This window comes from Sminthopsis crassicaudata, chromosome 1, assembly GCF_048593235.1.
Source record: "Sminthopsis crassicaudata isolate SCR6 chromosome 1, ASM4859323v1, whole genome shotgun sequence".
Taxonomy (NCBI): Eukaryota; Metazoa; Chordata; class Mammalia; order Dasyuromorphia; family Dasyuridae; genus Sminthopsis; species Sminthopsis crassicaudata.
Window position 1 is genome coordinate 666,404,839 of NC_133617.1, and position 25,656 is coordinate 666,430,494.

Below are 25,656 nucleotides of genomic sequence, written 5' to 3' on the forward strand. Positions count from 1 at the left end.
TGAAGTCAAGAAGACTATTTCTTGAGTTCAGATTCGGCATCAGACACTTACTAGCTGTATGAGCCGGAGCAAGTGACTTAATCATTTGCCTCAATTTCCTCATCTGCAAAATGAGTTGGAGAAGAAAATGCCCAGTATCTCTGCTGAGAAAACTCCAAATGGGGGCACGAAGGGTCAAACATGACCGAAACGACTTAGCAGCAGGTAGAGAGGCCGAAGTCGATGCTTGCCCCAGGGCATCTCAGAAGCCATCTCCTACTTTCAAAAAGGGTGAATCTGAGATCTTGATGGGCAAAGGGGGCCTAGAATTTAGGGCTGAGCCTTCTGTTTTGAAGAGTTGGGTAATGAAGCAACATGTGATGGACCATCCTGTCCAAGACCTCATTTTACAGTGATTTGCCAAAGTCACCCAGGTCATAGTGAGATTTAAACACAGGTCATCCTCTCATTTCCTGGGCTAGCTATCTGCATCAGGGGTGGGAAGGTCTCACTCAAAGTGTGAGCACAAGCGTCCCCTCACTCTTGCCATCCCATCCTTCTCACCCACCCTTTGTAGTGGCAGAGATTGAACCAGATTTCCTGATATTTCCAAACTCAACAAAAGCCTTGGGTTTCAAAGGGGTTTCCAAGTTCTGCTTTTGCTTGACAGTGCCTGAATTCTTCCCTTTCCTCCCAGCGGTCTCTGATGTGCTACAAATCCATCCTGGTGATGCAGTCGATCCCAGAGCTCCTGCAGGGCCCTTCGGACAGCCCATCCCTTGGCATCTCCCGGCACCTCATCAAAGAGGCAAGCTACTCCACCAGCAGCTCCTCCTCAGACAATGAGATCGCAGCCTACTCCCGGGCCAAATCCCTGCCTCCTTCTCCAGGAACATATTCCCCTGTCTTGCCCCCCAAGAGTCTTCTCCGAAGCTCTGCCAGCCTCCCTGAGGAGGGCGAACTCCCTACAGGGGCCACAGGGACCCCAGGAAGCGCTGACCAACAGAGTGGCAGGCTGTCTCCTCGAGCTCCCCAGAGGTTCTGGGGGCAGCCTGTGTTACTGAAGTCAGCCTCTGCTGACAGTGGGACCTCCAAGGAAGGGGGAAGTGAGGCCGTAGGGGAAGCTTCATCCCCAGAAGGGGACAGGGCAGCAGCCAAGGGAGCCACCTGTGTGCCCCGGCAAAGTGTTATCAAGAGTACATTCTCCTGGCAGGCCTGTGAGGCCGCCGAGGATACATCTCCCGTCCATGACTACAGGAAGCACTTGGAGCGGGCCCGGCGGAACCTTCTCAAGGGCTGGTACTCCAAGGGAGCCCTTCGGGGCCTGCGGGAGCCACTCCTAGAACATTATGAAATGGAGCAGGAGGAAGCCCGGGAGTCCCAGGTGGGCCCACTGACCAAATCACCATCTTTTGAGACGGCTCTCCGGTTACCCGGCTCCACCTCCCGCATCTCCAACCGAAGCCATTCTTTTGATGACTATAGGCTAAGAACCAGCAGCCCCTTCCCAGAGCTAAGTGAGGGGAATGAGCAAAGCAAAGAGCTAGCCTCTGGTGATACTAGTGGGGCCCACTCTCCTGCTGGAGGATCCCCAAAGATCAGCCACTCAGAAAGCCCTAAGATCCCCCGAGCACCAATCAAAAAGCAAGAAATCATGGCAGGAGCAGTCTCCCCATCACAGGCTGCTTCATTGCCTACCTCATCGAGCCAGAAAGAAGAAGTCCTAAAGGCTAGGCCCCCTCTGCCCAAAAGTTCAGGTTCCAAAGGAGCAAGCACTTGCCAGGAAGGTCAGTGCCCTCCCTCATCTGTCCCACATTCCCAGATGGCTTTGAGTTCACCTTGGGAGGATGGATTAAAGGAGGGTTCCTTAAAGAGTTCAAACCCCTTTCTGTTCAGTGATTCCACAGCCACTCTCCAGGGTGGTAACCATCCATTGGGGATCCCTAACTTACAAGTAAGCCCAGGAGCAGCCACTGAAGGCAGACCCACAGATGAGACTCTGAACCCATTCCTCTCCAGTGACCTGGGGCTCAGAAGTTTCCCAACCACAGGCTCTGGATCCTCTGCTTCCACCAGTGATGAGGCTGGGCACAAGTTTGGATCCCTAAAGCAATCCAACCCATTCCTGTATAGCGAACCAGGGACTGTCCTACAGGAGGGCAGCCAGCTCATTGGAATCCCTGGAGACCCCCTAAAGAGCTCTAATCCTTTCCTTTACCATGAGCCTGGGTCTGCTCTTTCAGAGGGCAGTGCTGCATGGGATACAACCCTCCTACAAAAACAGGGCACTCCCAGTTCAGCCTTACTTGGTACCCACGGGGAAGGGCTACTGAACACACACAGCTCCCTCCTCCCAGGTCAGCCTCAGCCAGCAGACTCCCCCAGGCCACCAGCCTTCCAAACCCAAACCAGCCCATCCACAGGTTCAGTGAGTCAACTCCGGGGCTATGCAGCATCTGCTATTCCAGGGAGCACTTCCCCATCAGAGGCTACTGCAGGTTTGACTTCCAAGAGCGAATATTTCTATAGTGCCACGGAGTCAGTGTCCTTAGAGGCTGTTGTAGAAAAAATGGTAGATTTGTCCAAGGAGATGACGGTCCTTGCTGATACAGTGTCTGACCAGCAGGGCCCAAAAGCACAGGCTACACCCAGGAAGTTTTCCTACGGAGAGCGTGGGGGCTATGTAGGAATTGGGGGTTATGGCAGTTTTGCTTTTGGTGGAGAGGGAAATGTGCTGGGCCAAAGGCCCCTGTGGACCATCAGAACCTGGACTGAGTCAATATCATCTGAAGAGCCTGAGGAAGTGATGCTGGAGAGCACTCAATCTGAGACAAAGTCTGCATCCCTCCCTGAGATTGTGGGAACTGGCCAGGGTGCTGAGAAAAAGATTGAGAAGGAGGAGACAGGAAAAGAAACTGGAAAGGGGTCTGGGGAATTCCTCTCATGGGAGGAATTTGGCAAAAGCTCCCAAGTCTCCTTGGTCCAAATCAAAGACCTTTCTGAAGACTCATCCATGGGAGACAGGGTGTCTCTAGACATCTCTGAAGTGGAACCAGCCTATCTAAACTTGTCTGATTTGTATGATATCAAATACCTTCCCTTTGAGTTTATGATTTTCAGGAAGGTCCCCAAAGCAGTTGAAAAAGAAGCCCCAGCCCAACCGGAAGTGGAGAGCACAGAGAGGATGGGCTTAGAAGAAACATGGCACAAGCAAGAAGAATTTGGACTCTTTCCCATTAGAGCTACTGGGCAACAGAGAAGTCTAGAGATAATGGAAGACCTGGACCCAATGGAACTCATGAGTAAGGACACCAAGGGCCTTCTAGACACTAGTAGGAAGAAGAGGAAATCCTCCCCAACCAAATCTGGATTCTTCAATTTCTCTGGGAAATACCAGCCTCTGGACAACCCAGTAGAACACAGTCTGAAGAAGAAAGTGAAGGCCTCAGTAGCCCATATTTCAAGAATTCTGAAAGGCAAGCCAGCATTTGAGCAAGAAAGACGAGAAGGTAAAAGCTTCCTTTTATCTGTGACAATCACTTGGTTATTGTGGGATGGGAGTACAAGTTCTTTTAGGAATAGAAATTGCATGGTTAGAGCTAGAAAGCCAAGAGAAGAGAAGGAAAATGAAAAAAAAGGAAAAAAAAAGATTTTGAGGGCACTACCAGCAGAAGTAGAGTGATTGGGAGGAGGGGAGACTGGAGTACCTTATAATGTTGTTAATGAGCCAACTTAATAATCCCATACAAAAGTCATTTTTTATCAGGATCTAATGCCTTAGGCTTCAGACTCAGCAAGGATATTGAAGAGCATGGAGACCTCTGAAGAAATAGTTCACATCCTAGATCCTAACTACACAACTTTCCAAATAATTTCCCTCAAGCCAACCCTATGAAGTTGGTAGTACAAATATCATGACCCTACTTCGGGTCAAGATTTGTCAGAAACCAGACAAATCACATTGGAATGTATCTCTTCTTTTATCTCCTGCTTTAATAGTCTTGTGAGTGCTCTTAAGGAACTTAGATTGAGGTAGAAGGTACCAGTGCTGGTAAAATCGGGTAACATTATCCCATGGGGGTAGAGCCACAACAGATTCTATACCTTCTTGCTAACAAACACATATTCATGATGAAATGCCCCCAGCCCCTCCTCAACACTCACCTTGTGATAGGTGATGGGCTCCATGTCCTCTGTGGGGCAAGGTCTGGATTTGGGGTCAGGTTAGTTGCCTGGCTTTGCCACTTGCAATGTATCTGATCTCAGGGCGTTAATTTTCTCATCTAGAAAATAAAGGAGTTTGATTAGAAGAATACCACCCCCAGCTCCTTATCCTAGTGATGAGCCAAGCGCTCACACTTAGCTGGATTGCTCCTCACAAGACAGATCCACAATCCATCACCTGGCCGGTGTCTAAAGCCTTTACAAAATGCTGAGACCCGCTAGACCTTGGTCTCTGCCAACAGTCCAAGAGTCCAGAGTCATCTTCAAGCTACAGTGATACTCCAGCAGAGCATACATAAAGACAGAAAATAGGACTCATTTCCATAAAGCACCATAACCAAGGGGTCTTTGAGGTCACTTCTCCTCTGGAATACAGGAAACTCTCTCTCTAGAAACATTTAAATTTATTCCTGCTCAGAGATAAAGGGATAAGCAAGGGGGCCTCCTGAGATCCTCTCCAGACCTTGTCTTTTCATCAGATGTATTTATTTGGAATGTAACCAGATCTAAATTATAGGGCACAGTTTTGGGGCAGATGGAGCTCAGACTTCTGGGTCAGAGGACATAATTTTAAAACTTTGCAAACATATATAAATAAATAAAGTCATAGGATTCAGAACTTACAGGGATCTTGAAGATCATCCATTGTAACTTTTCCATTTTTCAGATGAGGAAAACTGAGGCCCAGAGAAGGAAAGTGACTTGCTTGAAGTCATATAATTTCTATGTAATAAGGCTAGGTTTTCTTCAGGGCTCTCAAACCAAGTACCCAGTGTTCCTTGGGTCTTATTCAGCCTCCCCTCCCCCTTCCCTACCCCAAGTATACTATTAAGCCATTTGTCCATATGAATAACATGTCTTAGAAACAAGAGCAGTGTGTATGTAGAGCAGTGGCACAAATGGATAATATGGCCACCATGCAATCCAATTCAATCCAAGAGATATATTTATAAAGACATTGAGCCCTGTATTGAAGTTCTAGAAGAGGCAATGGTTCCCTGAACTCAAATACTCACAATCGAGTAGAGACTTAACATACAACACATAGCCATTCTGTACAATGCTGCATTTTAAATGCATATAGTTCCCCAAAAGAGAAAAAAGTGAGGTCCTGGATAAGGTCCTTCCAAACAAGGGGACTCAGAGAAACTTTCTTGGAAGAAGGATTCTAGAGTTGGGTTTTAAAGTCTGGGAATAATTCAACAAAGATAAAGAAGCAAGGGAAAATATACTAGGTACTGAGAACAAAGACAAAGGAAAGGAAGTGGGAAGAGAAGAGTCTATGTTAATTTTAGCCCACTAGTCTAAGCAATTTACGATTTTCTCTGGCAGGTCTGGAGGACGAAGAGGCTTTTAAGAAGAAATCAGGATTGTCATCATTCAGACTCTCTGGAATAAAAAATAAAGATAGAGGTATGTGTTTGGGCCAATCTCCCTCCCTATCCTATTTTTTTTTTCATTCAGTCAAGTCTACATGGAGCATTTACTATGGAATGGCTTCAAAGATAATAATAATGGACATTACCATGATATTTCAAAGTTTACAAAGTACCATTCTCGCAGCTCTATGAGATGTGTTTCCTTTTTTATAGATTAGGAAATTGAGGTCATATATCTAGCAAATGACGAAGTTAAGATCTGCTTTTGTACTCCTCCCATGCAAATTGCTTAAATGTCTCATGGTAATCCAAGGGGATAAGCACCATCCAGAGTAATTAGATCTTTGAAAAATGTCTGTTCTGGAACAACTTCTGGACATCATCTGACTCCCCAGTGTGAATTCCAGCCCCTTTGTCCCCTTTCTCAGAGCTATCTTAACCAAGAAGAGTCCTGAATAACCTCATAGCAGGTATCAGCCTCATGGAGTAGCCCAGCAAAGAGGATAATCTGTTTTCTCTGTATGTGAACCTCTGAGTTATTTCCTAGACATCTGTAGGATAAATAGAAGAAGGGGACCTTGTCAGTCAATCCATAAAGATCTCATTTCTACCTTTGAGGAAATCACAGTCCAGCTGGAGAGAGAGAAGAAAGTTAGCAAATGGAAGTTTAACCAATAATACAAAAACATGTCTTCTGTATGCATCTCTGAAGAGATCAGCAAAGGCAGGAGTAATCAAGAAAGATTTTGTTGAACTGAAATTTAAAGAATGGGAGTGGGGAGATTTGGGGGGGAAAAAAAAGAAAAAAAAAGGGAGGAACGCACTCAAGTTAAAAGAATAGCATGAGTAATCAGTGCTCAGAGGGAAAAGATGACTTTTGTATGGTCAGATAATTGCTGAATGAAAGGGAGTATTTTTGAGTACTTAGGACCCTCCAGGGTCTAATCTTAGCCTAACTATCCAACTTAATTTGCCATTACTCCCATGTTCCTCATGGGACATTGCAACTCACTTTGTTTGTCCCTCTCTAATGGATTTTACTATATAATATTGTTTATCTGTGTTGGTGTATTATGTCTCTATCAGACTGTGAATTCTAGGAGAGCAGGTATAGTGCTTTATCCAATTTTTTTATCCCTTTTGGTGCCCAGCACTGAATTTTGCAGATAGTAAACATTTAATAATTTTTTGTATTCTATTGTATGGTAATCCCCATTTCAAACTTATGATCACTTCAGCCAGTCTTGTCTTTGAAGGCCTTTGTCCACTGGTCCATATCCCTGAAATAATCTGTGTCTCTGTCGGTCTCTCCTTAGCACCTTTATTTGTAAAGGAGCTCACAGATGAGGCTGTCATCATGGGCCAGTCTGTTACGCTTTCCTGCCAAGTTTCTGCTCATCCAGCTCCACAGGCGGAATGGTTCAAAGGTATAGTTCTACCCTAAGCCTTGGGAGATGGGATTCATGCTTCAACACACAGTCTGATCCCTACAGAACCAAGAGAAAGTAGAGTTTAAAAACACTGCATGTCAGAGCTGGAAGGCACCATGGAATAGAGACTGCCAGAACTGGAAGCAGTTAGAGACCATTTGGTCCTACCTCTTCATCTTACAGATAAGAAAACTGAGGCTCAGGAAGGTTATTTGAGGTGCCCAAGATCACACAGCTAGTTCATGAAGGAACCCATGTCTCCTGGCTCCCAGTCCAGTGTTCTTTCCACTCTGCCATGATCCATTCCCACATGCCAGATTGAAGAGCCAACCAGTAGACTCTACCATGAAACTTCACATGAACATAATTTGGTCAATGAGATATAAGATTAGCATCTTTTAACTCAGGAGCAGAAGACACCGCAGGATCCCAAAGAACTTATTACACATCTTTGTCATCCACTTTTTGGAACCCCCTCAGATCCACTTCCCAAACTTAACTCTTTGGTTCTATTTCTTCTGTAGACGGGGTCCCCATTCAGACCAGTGGCAGGCTCCTCATCTCCTCAACACTCAAAAACTTCCAGCTTCTGACCATACTGGTAGTAACTGAAGAAGACCTCGGAGTTTACAAGTGCACCGTGAGCAATGCCCTGGGGATGGCATCCACAATTGGAGTCATTAGAAAAGCAGGTCAGTGTTAACTCTCTTTCCTCTACCCATTCTGCCTCTCTTGGCTTCCAAACTTTTCATGGAGAACTCCTTATGTGAAAAATAATTGTACTACTGGGGTCTGCTGGGTGAGAAAATACATGATGATTTCAGGAACATGTTTAAATTAGTGAAGGAAATTTAAATGAATGAATGAAAAGCATTGAATAACTAACCCCTTACAATGTGCCAAGCACTAAGCTAAGTCCTGGGGATCCAGGTACAAAAACGAAACAATTCCTGCCCTCAAGAAGTTTAAATTCTAGTGTATGAAACAATAACTTGTTAGGAGGGAGGGCAGAGAAGGAGAAGGAACAGCCAAAGACTAGAGTTATGGCCTAGGAAATCACAAAGGCAGTGAGTGAAATAGCAGTATCATCTACATGCTTTTAAAAAGTAGTGATTCATCTGTATGTGAGATACATTACTTATTCCAAGTGCAGAAGATATTTATTATAAGTCACATTATACATTTTGTAAGAACTAATGTGAAAAATGATAATAGTTGAGGTATATAGAGATTTTAGCCCCTTTGTATCTCAGTGGTCTGCACCCCACAAGCTTAAAGCCTCTAACTCTAAGACATTCTCCTGTGAAATGATTCTAGGAACCTTTGAATGGTTGCCACTTCTTCTTCCTGAACAGACCTACTGGCCAGGGAGGGCATCATTCTACCTCTTATTTGAGACTCTTTCTGCCTTATCAGAATTTTCCCTCTTAGAATCCTCCAAAGTATTCTCATTTGCCCTAGTTAGCATCGTGGGAACCATAGGATGGGGAGGGAATGACAAATTGATTTGTATTTGAGATGACCCTGGATTCTAAAGAGAACACACCTACAGTGCCCTAACCAAGAATTCTGATGCTGAGGGGAAATTCAGCTGAGGGAGAAAGAAGACGCTCGCCTATCCCACCCCAGTATCTTGTATAAGGAGAGGAGGTCGCTTATTTCCCAGAGAATCTAGTCTCTGCTATGGAGTTAATTCCCAAGAGGAAACAAGGAAGAGGGAAGTGGGAGTTTTGGGTGTGGATAGAACTGAAACCCTCAAGGGTAGCAGTGCACAACATAGAGATCGTGAAGGACCATGAGGTATGAGGGTGGTGGATGTGCTCATATCCCATGGCACTCTTGCAGTCAGTTTTCCTGGTCTCATGCTCCTTCACCAGCCTCTACTGCCTCCACACTACATGTCAGCATCCTGGGACAGATTCCTTGTCACAGAGTCCTAGTTACGGCTCTGGACACCTAACTTCTCATATGACTCTCTGTGACAGAAATACCTTCCTCTCCCCCACGCCCGGACATTGGAGAGATATATGAAAATGGAGTTCTCTTGGTCTGGAAGCCTGTGGAATCTCACAGTCCAGTGACTTACATCATACAATGCAAGATAGAAGGTAATGTGAGATTGGGTTTTGGTTCATTCTCATCTCTCCCTCCACAAAAACACATCTAAGCTTATAATGAAAACACCAAAGAGGTAAGCCTTCATGGTGCAGAAACAATGTGGCTCAGCTTTGTGATAATCATGGGAATGGGAAAGGGAAGCCCGGACAGGAAATGCAGTAACATAGTGAGAGGAACACACCCTAGAAATCAGGGGACCTAACCCCAGCTAAAAGCTCTGTGATCTTGAACAAGTCACTTGACATCTCTGAGGTTCTTTATCTTACTTGATTTAACCTCTCAGAATCTTCATCTACAAAATGGAGATACCAACACCTCTCCCTCCATACACTCCAGGGTTTTGTTGGGGCCAAATAAGAGAACATTATCTGTATAAAATATAAGATGAAATGACAAGAATGATGTGTCCGTTGCTAGCTTAAAGGAAGGCATTGGGGCCCAGAGACAACTTTCAAGATATTTCCCCTAACATTTTAAAGCCGTTTCTTACCTCTGGAATTCAATCCTAGCCTCTAGCATAGTGTCATCCTCAGAATCCAGACCTTGGGTTGCCCAGGACTTAGGCCAGGGACTGTCACATTCCTAAGAATGACAATAGGATTATAGGTAGAATTAAAATTCCAGATGCCTTCCTCTGGTGGAAATCTCAAAGTAGATGAACTACTGAATCTCAAAATGCCCTCTCCCATCCCTCCCCTCCTTGCTGAGCAGGTCATATGTAACCAAAAAGGGCAGCCCACGTACTGCACCAATAGCTCCAAACCATTCTCTTATGATTCACCCAGGAGGAGACTGGATCACACTGGCTTCTGACATCTTTGACTGCTGTTACTATGCCAACAACCTCTCTCATGGAGGAATGTACTCCTTCCGAACAGCCTGCGTCAGCAAAGCAGGCATGGGACCATACAGCAGTTCCTCAGAACGAATCCACATTGGTGATCATCAGATGGGTAAGCAGAGACAAAAGGGAGCACAGAATTAGGCTGTATTAAAGAATTGCAGCCTTTTTAAAGGAAAGAACCATTTTATAAGACTCCTAGAATAGTGCTTTTTGAAGAACTATATTAGACACATATTTACATAAGAGATTTTATAATAATTTCATCTGTCTGACTCACTTTTTGAACATTTTATATAATCAATGTAATTACAATAGGAAGATGCTGGATAATAATTATTTAGCTTCTAAATCAAACACTCAACCAACAAGGATTTAATTAAGCACCTAACTCTTTGAGTTATGTTCTAGGGATAGAAAAACAAAAAATGAAACTATCTCAACTCTCAAGGAAATTGTAGTGTATCAGAGGAAACTGTGTACCCATAGAAGTACATACAGATTAATTACAAAATGAAAACAGATAATTAAATACGAGGTGGCTGGGGAGGGAGTCAGGGAGATCAGGAAAGACTTCATATAAAAGGTGCTTGGACTGCATTCTGAAAGAAGGGAAGTATTCTCTGAGGAGGAAGCATGGAGGGAGTGCATTATAAACATGGAAGACAGCCAATCTCAGTACAATATCTGATTTTGTATTTCTTTAGAGAGATGCTTGATTCAGTTCAACAAACATATTGTTTGTATGGGTTGCTGGGGGAGAGACAAAGTTCAGATGATCTATCATAGTGCTCACAATCTGGCAGCGATATAAGGAACATGTATGATAAATGATGATACAAAGCATCATAAGGGTATCAGAGAGGTAGAAAACAAAATGAGAGTTGGGGCTCCACGGTGGAAAGGGCATTGCTCAAAGCTAGATGCTTACGTGATGAGATGAGTCAACCTAAAGGACAAACTCATTTCCTTACCCTGAAAGCTTTGTCTTTAAAGAGCAGAGTATGAGTGTTGATGGGATTGTGAGTCATACCTCTCCTCGAACTTTAGACCACACAGTTTTGCTGTCAGCAACTCTGTCTGTGCAAGAGAAAAAGTGAAGGTATCTCCCTCTCTTCAAAGTGCCCTCCTTTTTACTCCCATTCATTCATTTATAAAATATTTATTAGTAAGTAAATTGTATTAGTGAATTTATTAGTCTTCATTTACTCATTAAATGACTACTTACTATTAATAGCTTCAGACAGGAGGAGAGAAAATAGAGACACTAGCATCCCCGACCTTAGAGAATTTATATTTCCAACTGAGTCCAAAGACTCAGGTACCTTTGGAAACACAATTCAGGATCGTATGTACTTGGCATTATATGTTCAGTATAATACATAAGTATATAACCTGCTTTGTGCAAATGCCTGTTAAACTGAATTGAGAGACAGCAGGTACTGTAGGAGTTCATAGGAGAGAACTCAGAGAAGGCTTTGTGGACGAACTGGAGCTGGGTTAGATATTGCAGATAGAGAGAACAAGATAGAGTACAGGGCTAGATGTTCTTAGGGGAGGATTCAGGACCCCGTCAGCCTACGGACTTCGTTGAAATGGGATGCTTCCCTTTGCAGACTGTGAATGTCTGGAGCACACCAGCACTAGGGTTTTGCCACCAATTTTGTCTGCCTTGGCCCAATGTGCTTCCCTTTGTCCCTCAGGACCAGCCCTCATCCCAGATGTGTTCCCAGGAGCCACCAAAGACAAGACTGGGAAAGTCGTTCAAACTCAACCTCTCTCAAGCCAGCAAACCTATGCCTTTCAAATGGAAATACGGAGGTAAAGAGGGCAGTAGCAGAGAAATGGTAACAAGTTATTAAGTCAGCTAAATTTAAGAAAAGCTCAAGACTTCAGCTCTCCTATTGTAATATGTCCTTCCTAATTCCAGCTCTCTATGCAATTCCCTGTTTCTGTCAATGGCACGCCATCCAGTCACCCAGACTTGAAATCTCAGAGTCATCTTTGACTTCCTCCTCCTTCTCTCACCTCTACTTCTTATCAGCCATCAAATCTGTCCTAGAATCATAGTATGTCAAAGCTGCAAAGACCCCAAAAGGATGACATTTTAGAGCTGACCTTAAAACAAAGAGCATAAAATGTTAAAGTTGGAAGGAACCTTAGAATATAGAATATCAGAGCCAGAAGGATTTTTAGAACATAGAAACTAGAATATTAGAGCAGCATGGAACCTGAAAATCAAAGGGCATGAAATGTCACAATTGGAAGGAATCTTAGGATAGGACATAGAAAATCAGAATTAGAAGGGATCCCAAAACATAGAATGTCAGACCTAGATTGGTCCTTCAGGATGTAGGATTTGGCTATCACAGCTGAAAGAGAATTTAGAGACCCCCCCAATCTTATTTTTCTTTTTTTATTATTATATAGCTTTTAATTTACCAGATATATGCATGGGTAATTTTTCAGCATTGACAATTGCAAAACCTTTTGTTCCAACTTTTCCCCTCCTTCCCCCCACCCCCTCTCCCAGATGGCAGGTTGACCAATACATGTTAAATATGCTAAAGTGTAAGTCAAATACAATATATGTATACATGAGACCCCCCCCCCAATCTTCTCATTTTACAGAAGGAAAAACTGAAATCCAAGGAGAAATAGGATCCTTTTATCTTCTGTTTTATGTTTTGTTTCTTAGACATCATAAAACTACTCCTCTTTTCTAGAATCAGCAAAAAGAGCTCCTTTGCTGGTGGTGGCTATGCTAAAGACTCTGTAAACCCATCTGACTATTAGACTGAATATTATGGAAGAGAAGCATGGGACATTTTGAAAGACCAGGCTAAGAACAGGATTGCACATACCATAAACTATAGGCTTCCATACATAACTGTGGGCTTCATAGAGGTCATTGCTGTTGTTCAGTCATTAGGCCATGTCCAACTCTTTGTGACCCAATATGGGGTTTTCTGGCATAGATACTGGAGCGGTTTGCCATTTCCTCTTCAAATGCATTAAGCAAACAGTAAACTGTTGCTTGCCCAGGGTCACATAGCTAGTGAGGGTGTGAAGCCAACTTTAAACTCAGGTTTTCCTTACTCTAGGTCAGCACTCTGTGCACTGAGCCATCTAAGTGCCTTACATTGTGGAGTTTATACTGAAGAAAAAAATCTTGGAAGTCATAAAAATAGGGACAATGTCCTATTCATCTTTGTATCCTTCCTTACACCTGCCATGGTCATCTAAGTTAAGAGTTTTAGATGTGTTCAGATTGTTGAATTCAGTTGAATTGAGGGTTCCTGCCCCTTTATGCAAAGAAAGATGGGCAGTGAATAAGTAATAGTTATGAGAAATCCTATAATTTATTGTTATCTACTGCTTTGGAATAAAATCAAATCAAAGTATGTACTTAGAGATAGAAGATGGTGTTTTATGATTTCATCAAAATGTATAAACTAAGCATAATAAGCGTAGAAATATGTATGGAAGAATTGAACATGTTTAACATATATTGGATTACTTGCTATCTAGGGGAGGGCAAGGGAGAAAGAAAAATGTAAAATATAAGTTTTTCAAGGTTGAATGTTGAAAACTATCTTTGCATGTATTTTGAAAATGGAACACTATTAGCAATTAACAAAAAAAAAAAATTGTGTGCTAAGAGGTTGAGGGCAAGAGAATAGAAGGGTCTCTCTCATCAGAAGGTTTCTTGTTCCTACAGGGGTCGCTTCAGTGTTGTTCGGCAATGCAGAGAAAAGTCCAGTGGGCGAGTCATGGCAGCAAAAATCATCCCCTATCGTCCCGAAGACAAACTGGCCACACTCAGAGAGTATGAGGTCCTGAAGGCCATCCACCACCCCAATATTGCACAACTCTTTGGAGCCTATATCAGCCCCCGACACCTGGTGCTCATCTTGGAGTTCTGTGCTGGGCCCGAGCTACTTCACAGCTTGGCTGAGAGGTGAGCCTAAGATAAACGAGTTAGAGGCCTGCATCCTTTACCAACTTTGCCCAGAAAAGCCTCTAGGAACTGGGAAGCATCCTTCTCTTGAACACAATCAACTTAGTAAACTTAGTTAAATTAGTTAGAATAGATTTAGCTCCTTACCACAGATTTATGGAATGGCAGAGCTGGATAGAAGACCATCTGATTCAGGGAATTTTTACCTGGGATCCATGAACTAAGGCAAGAGAGTAGAACTATGAAACAGTGAACTGGGATGGGAAATTTTTTTAATTTTAAAATATATGTTTTGAAAATTTTTATTTTCATTTACCTTTGACTGGAATTTAACTTTCCTTTAGTTGTAAATATAGATACATACATATAAATCACAGCAGTATTAGACTTTCCCAGACTACCAAGAGTTCCATAATACAAGAATAATTAAGAATCCTTGTTCTAGTCCCACTCCCTCACTTTATAGATGGAAAAACTAAAGCCTTGAAAGGAAAATTGATTCGCTCGAGATCACTCAGTAAGTAGCATGACTTGATCTAAGACCTTGTCCTCTTCACATCCATATCTGATGCTCTCTCCAGTAAGCCAAGTTGACCCCAATCAATTTGGACAAAAGAGTGGTTAGATCACATCTCCCAAAATTCAGCTCCATCCAGGAAAGTCCTCATGTGAGGCTAGAGTTAATTGCACAATCCTAGACCCATAGGATTTAGAATGAACTGGCTTTTAGAGGTTATCCAGCCCAATTCCCACATTTTACAGAAGAAAGGAAATTAGGTGAATTTCCCAAGGATACTTAGCAGCTTATTGATACCTAAAGTCCTATGATGAACTACCGAAATGGAAGTAATTAACATTGTTTCACTGTGCCCATCATCCTAGGGCAACCTATTCCGAGATGGAAGTGAAGGACTATCTGTGGCAGATCCTCAGTGCCACGGAGTTCCTCCATGCCAGCCACATCCTGCATTTAGACCTGAGGTCAGAAAACATGATTGTCACCGAGTACAACTTACTCAAGATCCTTGACTTTGGCAATGCTCAGTTCTACACACGAGACAAGGTCCTTCCCACGGAGAAGTTCAAAGACTACATTGAAACCATGGGTAAATGATATGGGATAGGGCTGATGTTGAATAAAACTGAAAATAGTTTTCCTTTAGAACTCCTAAACTTGCTGCAGGAGAAAATGCAAATTCCTCAACATGGCATTTGAAGTCTTTTACAATCCTTTCCCAGGCTATCTCCTCAGGCTTATTCCCACATTATTCCCCTTTATACCCTCCATCGCCAAGTTAAGTTGGCCCTACTTGCTGTTCCCTACACTTGACATCACGCCTTTGAATGTTCCGTCCCTCATGCCCAAAGTCCTTTCTCCCCCTGCTTCTTGCAATCCCCTTCATCAAGTGTCAGCTCAGATGCCACGTCTTCTGAAAAGTCTTTCCTGGTCCCCCCCAGATAACTCCATATATGTTCATCTGTTTATGTGTTGTATCTCTTTCCCTTCTCCTCCCAAAAAAAGCTTTTTGAAGGCAAAACCAGGTTTTTTTTTAATCTTTCTATCTCTGTCATTTAGCATAGTACAAGTACAGTTTTAATAACTCTCTAGTTACTCCACTGCCCAATTTCTGTTTGTCCTTTAGCTCCTGAGCTCTTGGAGGGGCAAGGAGCCACCCCACAGACAGACGTTTGGGCCATCGGTGTTACTGCTTTCATCATGTGAGTTGGGAGAGGAGAGAAGTTGTGTGTGTTTGGGGATTATGGGAGAGAACCACATTCAACCTGTTCTGGGTCTGAGTCTACTAACAACAGGGATAAGGGGGGAAAGGGTTTCATAGAACCCCCCCCCATTTCTCACTCAGCTTGTCTCTGGTGAACCAGGAACCAGAGCTCCTTAGAATCAGGACTCTTCTGCCCCAAAGACAAGCAACTGATGCTGCTTTCCTCTCTCTTCTGCCCAGGCTGAGCGCAGAGTATCCTGTCAGCAATGAGATGACCTGCGACCTGCAGAAGGGCCTGAGAAAAGGAAAGATTAAGCTTAACCGATGTTACGCTGGCCTGTCAGGAGGGGCGGTATCCTTCCTCCAGAGCACCCTCTGTGCCAACCCGTGGTAAGGGGCCCGCTCCCCCGTACTCAGCTGCTTATGTCTCCCAGAGGAGATCACAGAGCTCCTACCCCACAGCATAACTCTTCCCTGCGGATAAACAAGTCAATTCAATTAAGAAGCAGACATTAATTTATTCTTTCTGGTACAGGGATGCTTAGCCCAGCCTTGGAAGAGATGTGCAGGTTAGATATGTCCGTTCTTGCCTTCCTGAGCTACAGTATAGTAAGAGGATAGCACAAACACATGCAAAAATAATAATAATTAACCATCACAAGAGGAGTTCATCAAAGAAGTGCAAACAAAATTGTATGGGAGGTCTACCTGACCAAGGAAATCAGGGAAGCCTTCCTAAAGGAGGCGGCATTCGAGCCGGTGTTAGAGATAGTGTTAGAGAGCTGGGTGTTAGGAATTCAGGAAATCTTTACTAAATTACGTCTCCTTTAACAGAAATCTTGTCCATGGGCCTATTGTAGATTCTGAAGAAAATATATTGCATATTCTAAAAGGAAATATGTTGTATATGCTGAAAGACATATATACACTCAAAGGAAATATATTGTTTATACTTAAAGGAAATATATATACTCAAAGGAATATATTGTACATATTGAAAGGAAATACATTGTATATACCAAATATAATCTATATGCTTAATGGAAAATAAAAGCAAGTCAGACCGTCCAAGGCATAAGGAAAGAGAACAGAAAAAGTAGTCAAGGCAGGCAGGATTTCAGGAAAAGTAGACAGCCTGAGAGAGAGCATGGAGGCAGGAAAGTGCTCAGGACTTGGCAAGGAACAGAGAGAAGTCTAGTTCGGCCAATACTTCCACTGGTGTGGAAGGGATTAGTCTGAGAGAACTATCAGAGTACTATGGAAAAGGCAACTGGCAAGGAGGCCTTGCCACCACATTGCTTTGAGATTCTGGAGGCGAGCCGCCCCATTCACTTAGCCTCCCCACCTCCAAAATGGAGAGGTTGGACTAGTTCTCTCCAAAGAAGGAAGTCCTCCAGTCCTAATAATCTATGAAGTACGATAAATCAATGCACACCGGAGGCAGATTCTACCATTTTTGAGCTGCGGTCTCTCGGTCTCCTTTGGTTACCACAGAATCTCTAAATCTAAGGACAGGGTCAGAAATAGCCATCTGAGTAACTGAAGGTAGCAAGAATCAACGTATCATCATTAAACCCACCCTGTACTAGGACTTGGAGATTACATACTTATCCATTTATCAACAAACATTAAAGAAATGCTTCCTAAACATAAAGTCCTATGATGAACAAAAGGGAGACAGAAATGAAAAATGGCACAGCTCTGACTCTCACTAGAATCCCTAGTACCCAGGGTATAACACATAGGAAAATAACTATCATCATGCAGGGCAGAATAGAACAGAAACAAAGAAAAGATCCAGGCAAAGAGCTGTGAGAAGTCTGAGGATGGGGAAATCCCTTTCAGTGGGAAAGGTTCATCCAGAGGTATGTTAGTAAAAGCCCATCACGTGCCAAGCACCGTACTTGTTACTGAGATACGTTACACTGTAGGAATAAGACCATGCCAGGTGATGGGCAGCTGCCACTGGAGACCAGACCCCAAACACCCTGATAGCTGACCTCGGGCAACCTTTCCTCGAGGAAAGCTAGTGCCACGAGCCAAAGTTGTGAATCCTGACTCGTTCGACTGCAGGCTCCTTCAGGAAATGGACAGTCTGGCTTCTTTCTGTATCCCCAGTGTTTGGCACAGTAACTGGCACATAGTAGGTGCTTCATAACTGTTTATTAATTGATTCTGCTATTTACTGTCTATGGGTCCTTGTATAAGTTCTACTTTACGCTGGGATTTTATTTCCTCATATGTAAATTGAAGAGGCTAGAACTCAAAAGTCATATATTTAAGCTCTCAATCTTCTGTTGCAAAGAAGAAAAAAGGACTTGAAAAACAAGGAGGATGTCAAAATGCGGATTCTGACCCCTGACCTTTTATGTTTCAGGGGAAGACCCTGTGTTTCCAGTTGTCTTCAGTGTCCCTGGCTGACCAAAGAGGGCTTGGAACATACCCAGCAAATGTCAGTGACTTTTTCTACCAACCGGCTAAAGACTTTTGTGAAGGAGCGGGAGAAGAAGCGAGCCCTGCTCTACAAGAAACACAACCTCGCCATCCTCCACTGAGTGTCCCAGGTAGCACACGTGGAGACTTGGAGTGTGATAGAGCAGAGAATGTTTTTTGAGTGCATAGTCTAATTTGGGGGTTGCCGTTACAAACTCACTAGACTCTACAACTCTAAATCTACACAGAACTTTGTCCCATTCCTGCTCCTGGGACTCAGTGCATCAGGCAAGGACTCTGAGCTCTGGGTTGGTTCCTCTGTCCAACTGTTCCCAAAATTGGTCCGTCCAAACTGCCACGACTTCGAATCAGCCAAGGCAGCTCCAGGACACACATCTTAGTTAAACGTCCCTTGAAAAAGTTGGATTAGAAAAAGTTGAGTTGAGATGAAAGTTGAGAAAAGAATTGAGATGAGATGAACTCAGCCAAAAATGCTACTTATTTCAGGACAAATTGGCTTGTGGAAATGGAGATTTCTTTGTGTCTTCTAGACCACTGCCCCAGTTGCCTTACAGGAAAATTTGAGACTCTGCAGGCAGCCAGAGCAATGCTAGAGCAATATTGTGCCCATCGGCAGACTCTTTCCTATTTCAGGTTAGAGCCTCCTTATGGTCAGTCTTTTTATTATCTATAGTTTCATTTAGAAGTTCAACCAGTTCTTCAGCATCAATTTTCATCCAGAAAATCAGAGGAGCCTGGAACCTTGCCAATTTACTACAATACAACAAATGTTATTAACTGTTTTTTGTGTGTGAAGTCCCTTGCTTGGACCCTACGATGATACAGAATTTAGGTAAGATATAGTCCAAGAGCCTCACGAAGCTCACAAAAACAATAGATGAATAAGACACATACCCAAATAACTATACTTTTTCAATGTTCCATGAAAAATGCACCAGAGAGGTGTAAGTACCAAGGAGAAAGTCATTGCAGAGGCTTACCAGTCTTTCCTGCGGGCTCTTTGGTTGAGGGTACCAAGCTAGGAAAAGTGGGAGGGGAGAAGAGGGAGCTAAGTGGTCTTCCCCTGGGGGGTGAGGGAGAGACCCAACTAACTCCTACAGAAAAGTCTTATGTCTTTGTTTTCCTAAGGCTCTCCCCTTAAAGTTTCTCCTAGCTTCCAAGATGTTTTGGTATGGTAAATAAAAAACTCTGTCAAAGTAGTAAATTGTGGCTTTAGATCTGTGGTTTCAAACTCAAATTTTTTGTGTGTGTGTACTGTTGCTATTCTTATCTTTTTCTAACATTAATTACAGAAATAGCCAAATAAAAGGCTGCCATAATATAACTTAGGGAATAATACAGGAATAAGTGGCTCAAGGACCACTCTCTTAAGATCCCAATTGTGTGGGCTGGACAACCCTCACTCAAACTGACTACTCAGAGGCATCTCTAGGTACAGACAGAAAGTTCCTTTATTTAGAATCTCGAGAAGCAGGCGGTCCAGCACTGAGTCTAAAGGAAAAAACTCAGGAGGTCCTAGACAGACATTGACAGCCAGCTTTTGTCATCAAAAACCATGGTACTTCCTTAACCCACCCCTTTCCTCCTTGTCTGCAGGGAATAAGGAAATTTTTCCTGCCAGGTACTTTCGCAAAGACTTTACAGAATATCATTGTCACAACAGCATTTTGCAAGGTCTGATATTAGCATTATTGTAAAAAGGTTTAGTAATCTTATTTCTGAGAAATGAAACTGGGGTTCTCAGACTTTATTTTAATAAACTTTCTGGGAGACTTCCCAATATATAATTCACTCACAGTTTTAGGTGATTTGATTTTGTGAATTTTTCTTATACTCCAACTTTAGAAACTGAGCAAAAGAAAGTAGGAAGGGACATTAGCCAAAGGATTTAGAGTTTTAGAGCTGGAAGAAACCTTAGAGATCATCTTGACCATCCCCTTCATTTAATAGATAAGGAAAATCAAGAGAAAGAAAAGAAGTTACCTCAAATCTGTGGAAGTGGAAAGTGATCAAAACTATATCTATAATATCTGTGTCAAGCACTGTGATTTAGAGTTTTTGGAGTTTCCCTACTTTCCACGGTTCCCTGAGTTGGAAGTGGAGGCTGCAGCCAGTGATCGTCAGACCCCTTGACATGCCAACAATCCCCTGTGTAAAGTCCTGTTGTCTCCAGAAACTGCCAATTGCTCTCTGGGAGGAGATCTGCTGGCTCAACTCAGTCTCCCGGCCAGACTCTTCTTGAGCCGCCAACTCTGACCTAGAGTAGAGACTCTTCCCTGTCTCTCGAGTGCCGCCCTCCTTTATCCTTTATCCACAGGGGCTTCTGGGAAAAAATACTTCAATCAATGAACTTGCTCCTTTTAAACATGCAAGCTCCTCCCCAGAAGTTCGAAGGGGTAAAACTCCCCTTAACGGTGGAATTGTTAAGTACTGACTTAGCACTTAGTAAGAACCTATCATCTCATTAGCACTTAGTAAGAACTTAACACCTGCACCAATAATTCACCAATAATTCCCCATGCTTGCAATTGCAAATGAACCAAATCAGATGCCCCACTGTCCCAGACATACCAATCCTGGTTCTGCATCCCTCTGAACAACCTATTTGAGTGAAAGGGAAAGGGAGGACTTCTCAGAATAATAACTGGGTAATTCAAGACTCAGCACCAAGGGTCTGTTAATCCTTAAGGCTCCGGGAAGAAGAGCAGAAGAATTGCTCTTCTAGCAGCAGAAATACCTGAGATAATCCCCTTGACCTTAACTACTTAGAGAAGAACCTAATTATTTAATGGCCTGGAGATATTCAAGAAGTCTCCAAACTGACTATCTCTATTTGTTGATTGAGGAAGCCTGAGGTAAACTAAGTCCTTGGTTACCTTTTAAACCCTCTGGCTTAATCAATTACTTACCTCTAAAATCTCCTTATTGGGAGGAATTATGTGGTTTCTCATAAAATCATTAACTAAGGTAGATTGAACCTATAATCTAAATTTTAGTTTATGAAGGTCTGATGAGTCTGGGAAAAATGAAATTCTTTGTACAAACCTTACAATAAAGTACTCATACTAGCTCAAACACACCTGCAAGCATTTGCAAACACAACAAACTCACCCCCATAAACTTAGGCAAACACACCTGCAATAAGTCAACTATATTGGCTTGACTAGAATTTAGCAAACCTCAGCTACTTCCGTCCAAGCAGGCTACAAAAATTAACCAGGTGAGGGGAGGGGGTCACAGGCTCCTGTGGTTTTTGACCACATGACCAAGTCATCTCTTGGCCTTTGTACAATTGGCTCTCCTCTCTCTGAGACTCCAGTGAGCGGACTGCTGGCTTCTAGAAAAACTCTAATAAAGCTTCTGTTCTTCACTTTGAGAAATCTCTGAGTAGTCATTTTGAGTTAGAGCTGCAGCCCTAACAGCCATCCCACACAGTAGTACCCTAACTACTTAGAGACTGTTTATTCAAGACTCAAGAAGTCTTGAGTCTTGTGGTCCAGCCAGTTGTGATTTTTGTGCTATAAAATCTTACCCCGACTAAGCGAGGTAAGCCCCTCTTCTGGGAAAGGACGACTTCCTTGCAAGCTGTTTCCCTCACTTCAAATTTAAACTTCTGTTTGATTCCTATCCTTCCTGTCTCCAGCCTGCTCTGTTCAGATCTGACCATCCACAGGTTAGAGGCTGGCCCAGTGGACTCTCCAGTACCAGCAGGAGTGACAAGAGACACTACCAGAGATTTCTTTAAAGTTTAACCCCTGCGCCTGGCGAGTCCCCTGCCCTTCTTGTTGCCGCCCTTGTTGAGCTCACTATTCTTTGTGAGCAGTGACCAGATTTGTCTTGGATCACTTTGATAAGGATATCCTTTCTTAAATTACATACCTCTGTTAATCGGTCCCTCTGCATACCTCTTAAGCTGCATACCTCAAATTGTGAGGCTCTGCTAAACCGGTAAAGTTAGGATTGTAATTACGTGCTTTATTAGAGTTGTGGCTGAAATCATCTTAGCGAAACACTTGTATTTGTGATTTAAGTGATATTGAAATGGTATCATTATCTGTGTGAAAATTGAGAGATGGGACAAGCACATTCTGAAGCTTTGTTAGTCCACCCCCAAGAGATAGGGTCTTTAAATTATATAAGAAATACAGTTGGACTGTCCCCCATATTGCCAGACTTGGGCGGCTTTCACTAAATTTGACCCAAAATTCTCCTGGCCCTGTTAGGTTAGTTTTAATAATACCAAACTAGGATATTTGAGGCAAAAATGGATGAATAAGTAATCTCAGACTCTTAAATGGGATTATTTCAACAAATTTCAGAAGCGAAAAAAATATAAATCAGAACTGGAATCAATAAGGAAATGGATTAGAATGTTTGAAAAAAATCTCTCCCTATTAGCCCACTACCAAAAATATAACCACCCGTGCCAAAATACTCTGCCCATTCCCTAGTTTCCATGTCCCCCTTCAAGCTGCAGATCAGAGTTGTCCTGAAGATACTAACTTATTCACAACCTATGGTTTCAAGGCCTGGAAGCATGAGGAACTCCAAGCCAACCCCAAGGAAGAATCTCATAGGCTTTGCCGAGCATTCTGACTCGTCTTAAATTCATACAGACAGGGTATCAAAATTTGTATCAATTCATGGTTCCTACGGTCCAGAAAGAGGAACTAAGAACTAGTGCCAGAAAAGTTGACTGGAAAGAGCCAGAGAAGAATCTTAAGATGAACTGGGATACAGAGCGTCAAAATCAAGAGCATTACCCACTTGTCCAAATTAATGGGTGACAAGCTCCTGCAAGCCACACCCAGTGATTTAACAAAGGTCCAAGATACCAAGCAGGACCCCAGGGAATCTTTCTCCCTGTTTCATGACAGGCTCACTCAACATAACATGACTCCAGGGAGGAGTGACACAAAAAGGGGGACATTCAAACCATGTCGTTCTCCTTATGACTCCTGTTGGGACGTCTCACTGCTCACAGAGGGGCAGGAACTGTCCGTCCTTGTTGACAATGGAATCACACATTCAATTTTAAACCCCTCTGCCTTCCCCCTTCCCTTCCCCAGGAGCCCTTAGTCTATCTCAGTTGTGGGGATTGCTAGCAGGAAGAGTCTTTGAGCTTCTTCCCTTTTTTAATCCTTTAATCCTATTTCCTGAGGTTCCTAGTCAATCACTGGGGCACAATTTGCTCTGTAAATTTCAGGCCACCGTTTCTTTTGATACCAAAGGGACTCTTCCTTCATGTCTCTTATCCCTAGTACTTTGCCTCTACTAAGAATGTCCCCCTCCCTTAAGTCTTTCCATTTCCCTTCTGACCATTCAGTCTTGATCAAATCCCCTTCGGTGGGCTCCGGACGCTGCTAATATTGGCTAGGACAGTAGTTTCATCTATTGTTGTGCATTTGTAGCCATCTAAATCCTTACCTTCAGTACATCACTATCCATTTATCACTGAAGCCATTGAAAGAGTTTGGCCCCTTATCAATGTCTACTTGTCCAGAAGCCACCTTATCCCCTGTGCTTCTCCCATAAGTCCACAAGTCTGATAGACCTAGTTGGTGACTCATTTATGATTTCTGGGAAGTTAATGCTATTGTGATAGCCCCAAGCACCAGTCATCCCAAGCCCTCACACTCTGCTTAACCTTGTCCCTCCTTGGGCTACTCACTTCATGGTAATCACCCTACATCTGTACTGCCCTTTTCTCAGTCCCCATTGCTCCCAAAAGCCAGTTCATCCTTTCTCAGAACATCCTTTCTATCCTACTTCTCCCAGGCCTGCGACACTATCTTTCCTTGTTAGATTTTAAGGATTCTGCCCTCCTTCAGTGTGTGCATGACCTCCTTCTCTGCTTTCCCCCCACAACGTTTCTGTTCAAAACTCATATCTTCTTAATGACTTAGCAGCAAGTGGCCATAAGACTTCTTGCAATAAACTCCAGTTTGCCCTCCCCTCTGGGAAATGTCTGGACATCACCCCTCTGCCTCCAGTGCTGTCTCAACTCATCCCACTTTAAGGCTATGTATGACTCGGTTTCCTGTGCCTCACAGTAAGTACCTTGGTCTGGCAGATTGTTGTGTCTTTGGATACCTGTTTTTTCATATGCTGCCCAACCTTCTTGTGGCCTTCTAAAAGATTCCGAACTGAAGTCCCCAGTTCTCTCTCTCCTGATGCTCAGAATTTGATTCTGTTAACTTGACCTGCCAATTTGAGTTGCCCAACAACTTAAGGTTTCCCCAACTATTCCCTGCCATTGAACCTGTTCACGTCTGAGAAAGTGTCTAAAAAACACAGTGAAATTCTTTTCTCATGGTATACTATAGTAGGACCAAACAATGTAGCCAAGGGCCTCCCAGGCCTCGTCCATGCAGTGGTGGTTATAGCTGCCTTTGTCTTTGCCATTGAGAACATTGATCTTGACGTTCCCTTGAGTTTCTTTCTTCTTTTATTTTTTGCAGTGTTCTTATCTCAAACGTGTAGGGCTCACAGTTTTTGTCTTGCTGATTTTAGATTCCCTCACTCCAGGAAACAGGCCTAGGCCTCTCTATAAATCACCCATTCAAGGGTCCAATTCAATGAGAACTTAATTGAACAAATTGTTGGGCTTGCTACTCTAGAGGCCCTGGTGGCAGCCGCCCCAGTGGAAGCTTGGATCACAACCCCCATGAGGATTCTACTTTGTGGACTCCCCAGAGATGGGAGGTCAGTTGAGATACTCCTAACATCCCTACTACACCCTGAGGCAGAAGGCCAATTGTTCTCCACCAAAGCATACTCCTGGGGCCCACTCTGCCACACTTGGGGAGATGAGGCATCCATCATAACAAGAAATAAAGAACCCAGCTGAAGAATTTAGGACCCTTCAAACCTCAGAACATTATCCAAGGGGTCCATTAATTACACTCGGAAATTTCTCTAGAAACTCAGACTCTGATTTGCATTCTGGATACCAGAAATAATGTGGATAACCACCCCAGAACATTAAATCCCAGACAACTATTTGACTTAAGAAAATTCCTTTTAGGATTACACATATTTAACCTATATCAGATTGCTTGCTGTTTTGGGAAGGAGGAAGAAAATTTTGGAACACAAAGTCTTTCAAAAACTTAATGTCAAAAATTACCTTTACATGTATTTAGAAAAATAAAATACTACTGAAAATATTTTTTAATTTTTTAAAAATAAAAGTCCTTTTAACTCTCATTTAATACCTTATGGGGAATCTGTGCCTCCCAAAGCTCTATTCTAAAGACTTTATCCCACAAGGGGGTAGGGGTTGTGGGGGGAATTTAGATGTGAAATTTGAGACCACCAATCACATTTCACTCCCATAAGCCTCTCCAATTGGCATGCAAATTAATTTAAGCAAAAATAATAACTAATCAGATACAGCAAGGTCGTTGCAAAAAACTTATTCTCTGATCAAAGGCCCCAATTTCTGTGGAGGTGGGCCATGACCTGAGTCCTTGCCTCGTGGAAGTTCTAGTTCCAAAATAACTCAAGTAAAGAATGTCTTTAACTTGAAGACAAAAACAATCTATAG

At 43.1% G+C, this 25,656-nt stretch overlaps 1 protein-coding gene across 1 annotated transcript in view; it reads left to right on the top strand.

The window, feature by feature from the left end:
• Positions 1–19,311, top strand: part of OBSCN (obscurin, cytoskeletal calmodulin and titin-interacting RhoGEF) — a 318,398-nt gene extending 299,087 nt beyond the window's left edge. The window contains 12 exon segments of the mRNA XM_074282618.1: positions 677–3,488; positions 5,536–5,616; positions 6,899–7,009; positions 7,537–7,704; positions 8,998–9,120; positions 9,916–10,083; positions 11,675–11,792; positions 13,693–13,932; positions 14,815–15,038; positions 15,576–15,651; positions 15,894–16,043; positions 18,031–19,311. Coding sequence (XP_074138719.1) covers positions 677–3,488; positions 5,536–5,616; positions 6,899–7,009; positions 7,537–7,704; positions 8,998–9,120; positions 9,916–10,083; positions 11,675–11,792; positions 13,693–13,932; positions 14,815–15,038; positions 15,576–15,651; positions 15,894–16,043; positions 18,031–18,208 — 4,449 coding nt within the window. The 3' untranslated portion in view covers positions 18,209–19,311.
• The last annotated feature ends 6,345 nt before the right edge of the window (positions 19,312–25,656 follow it).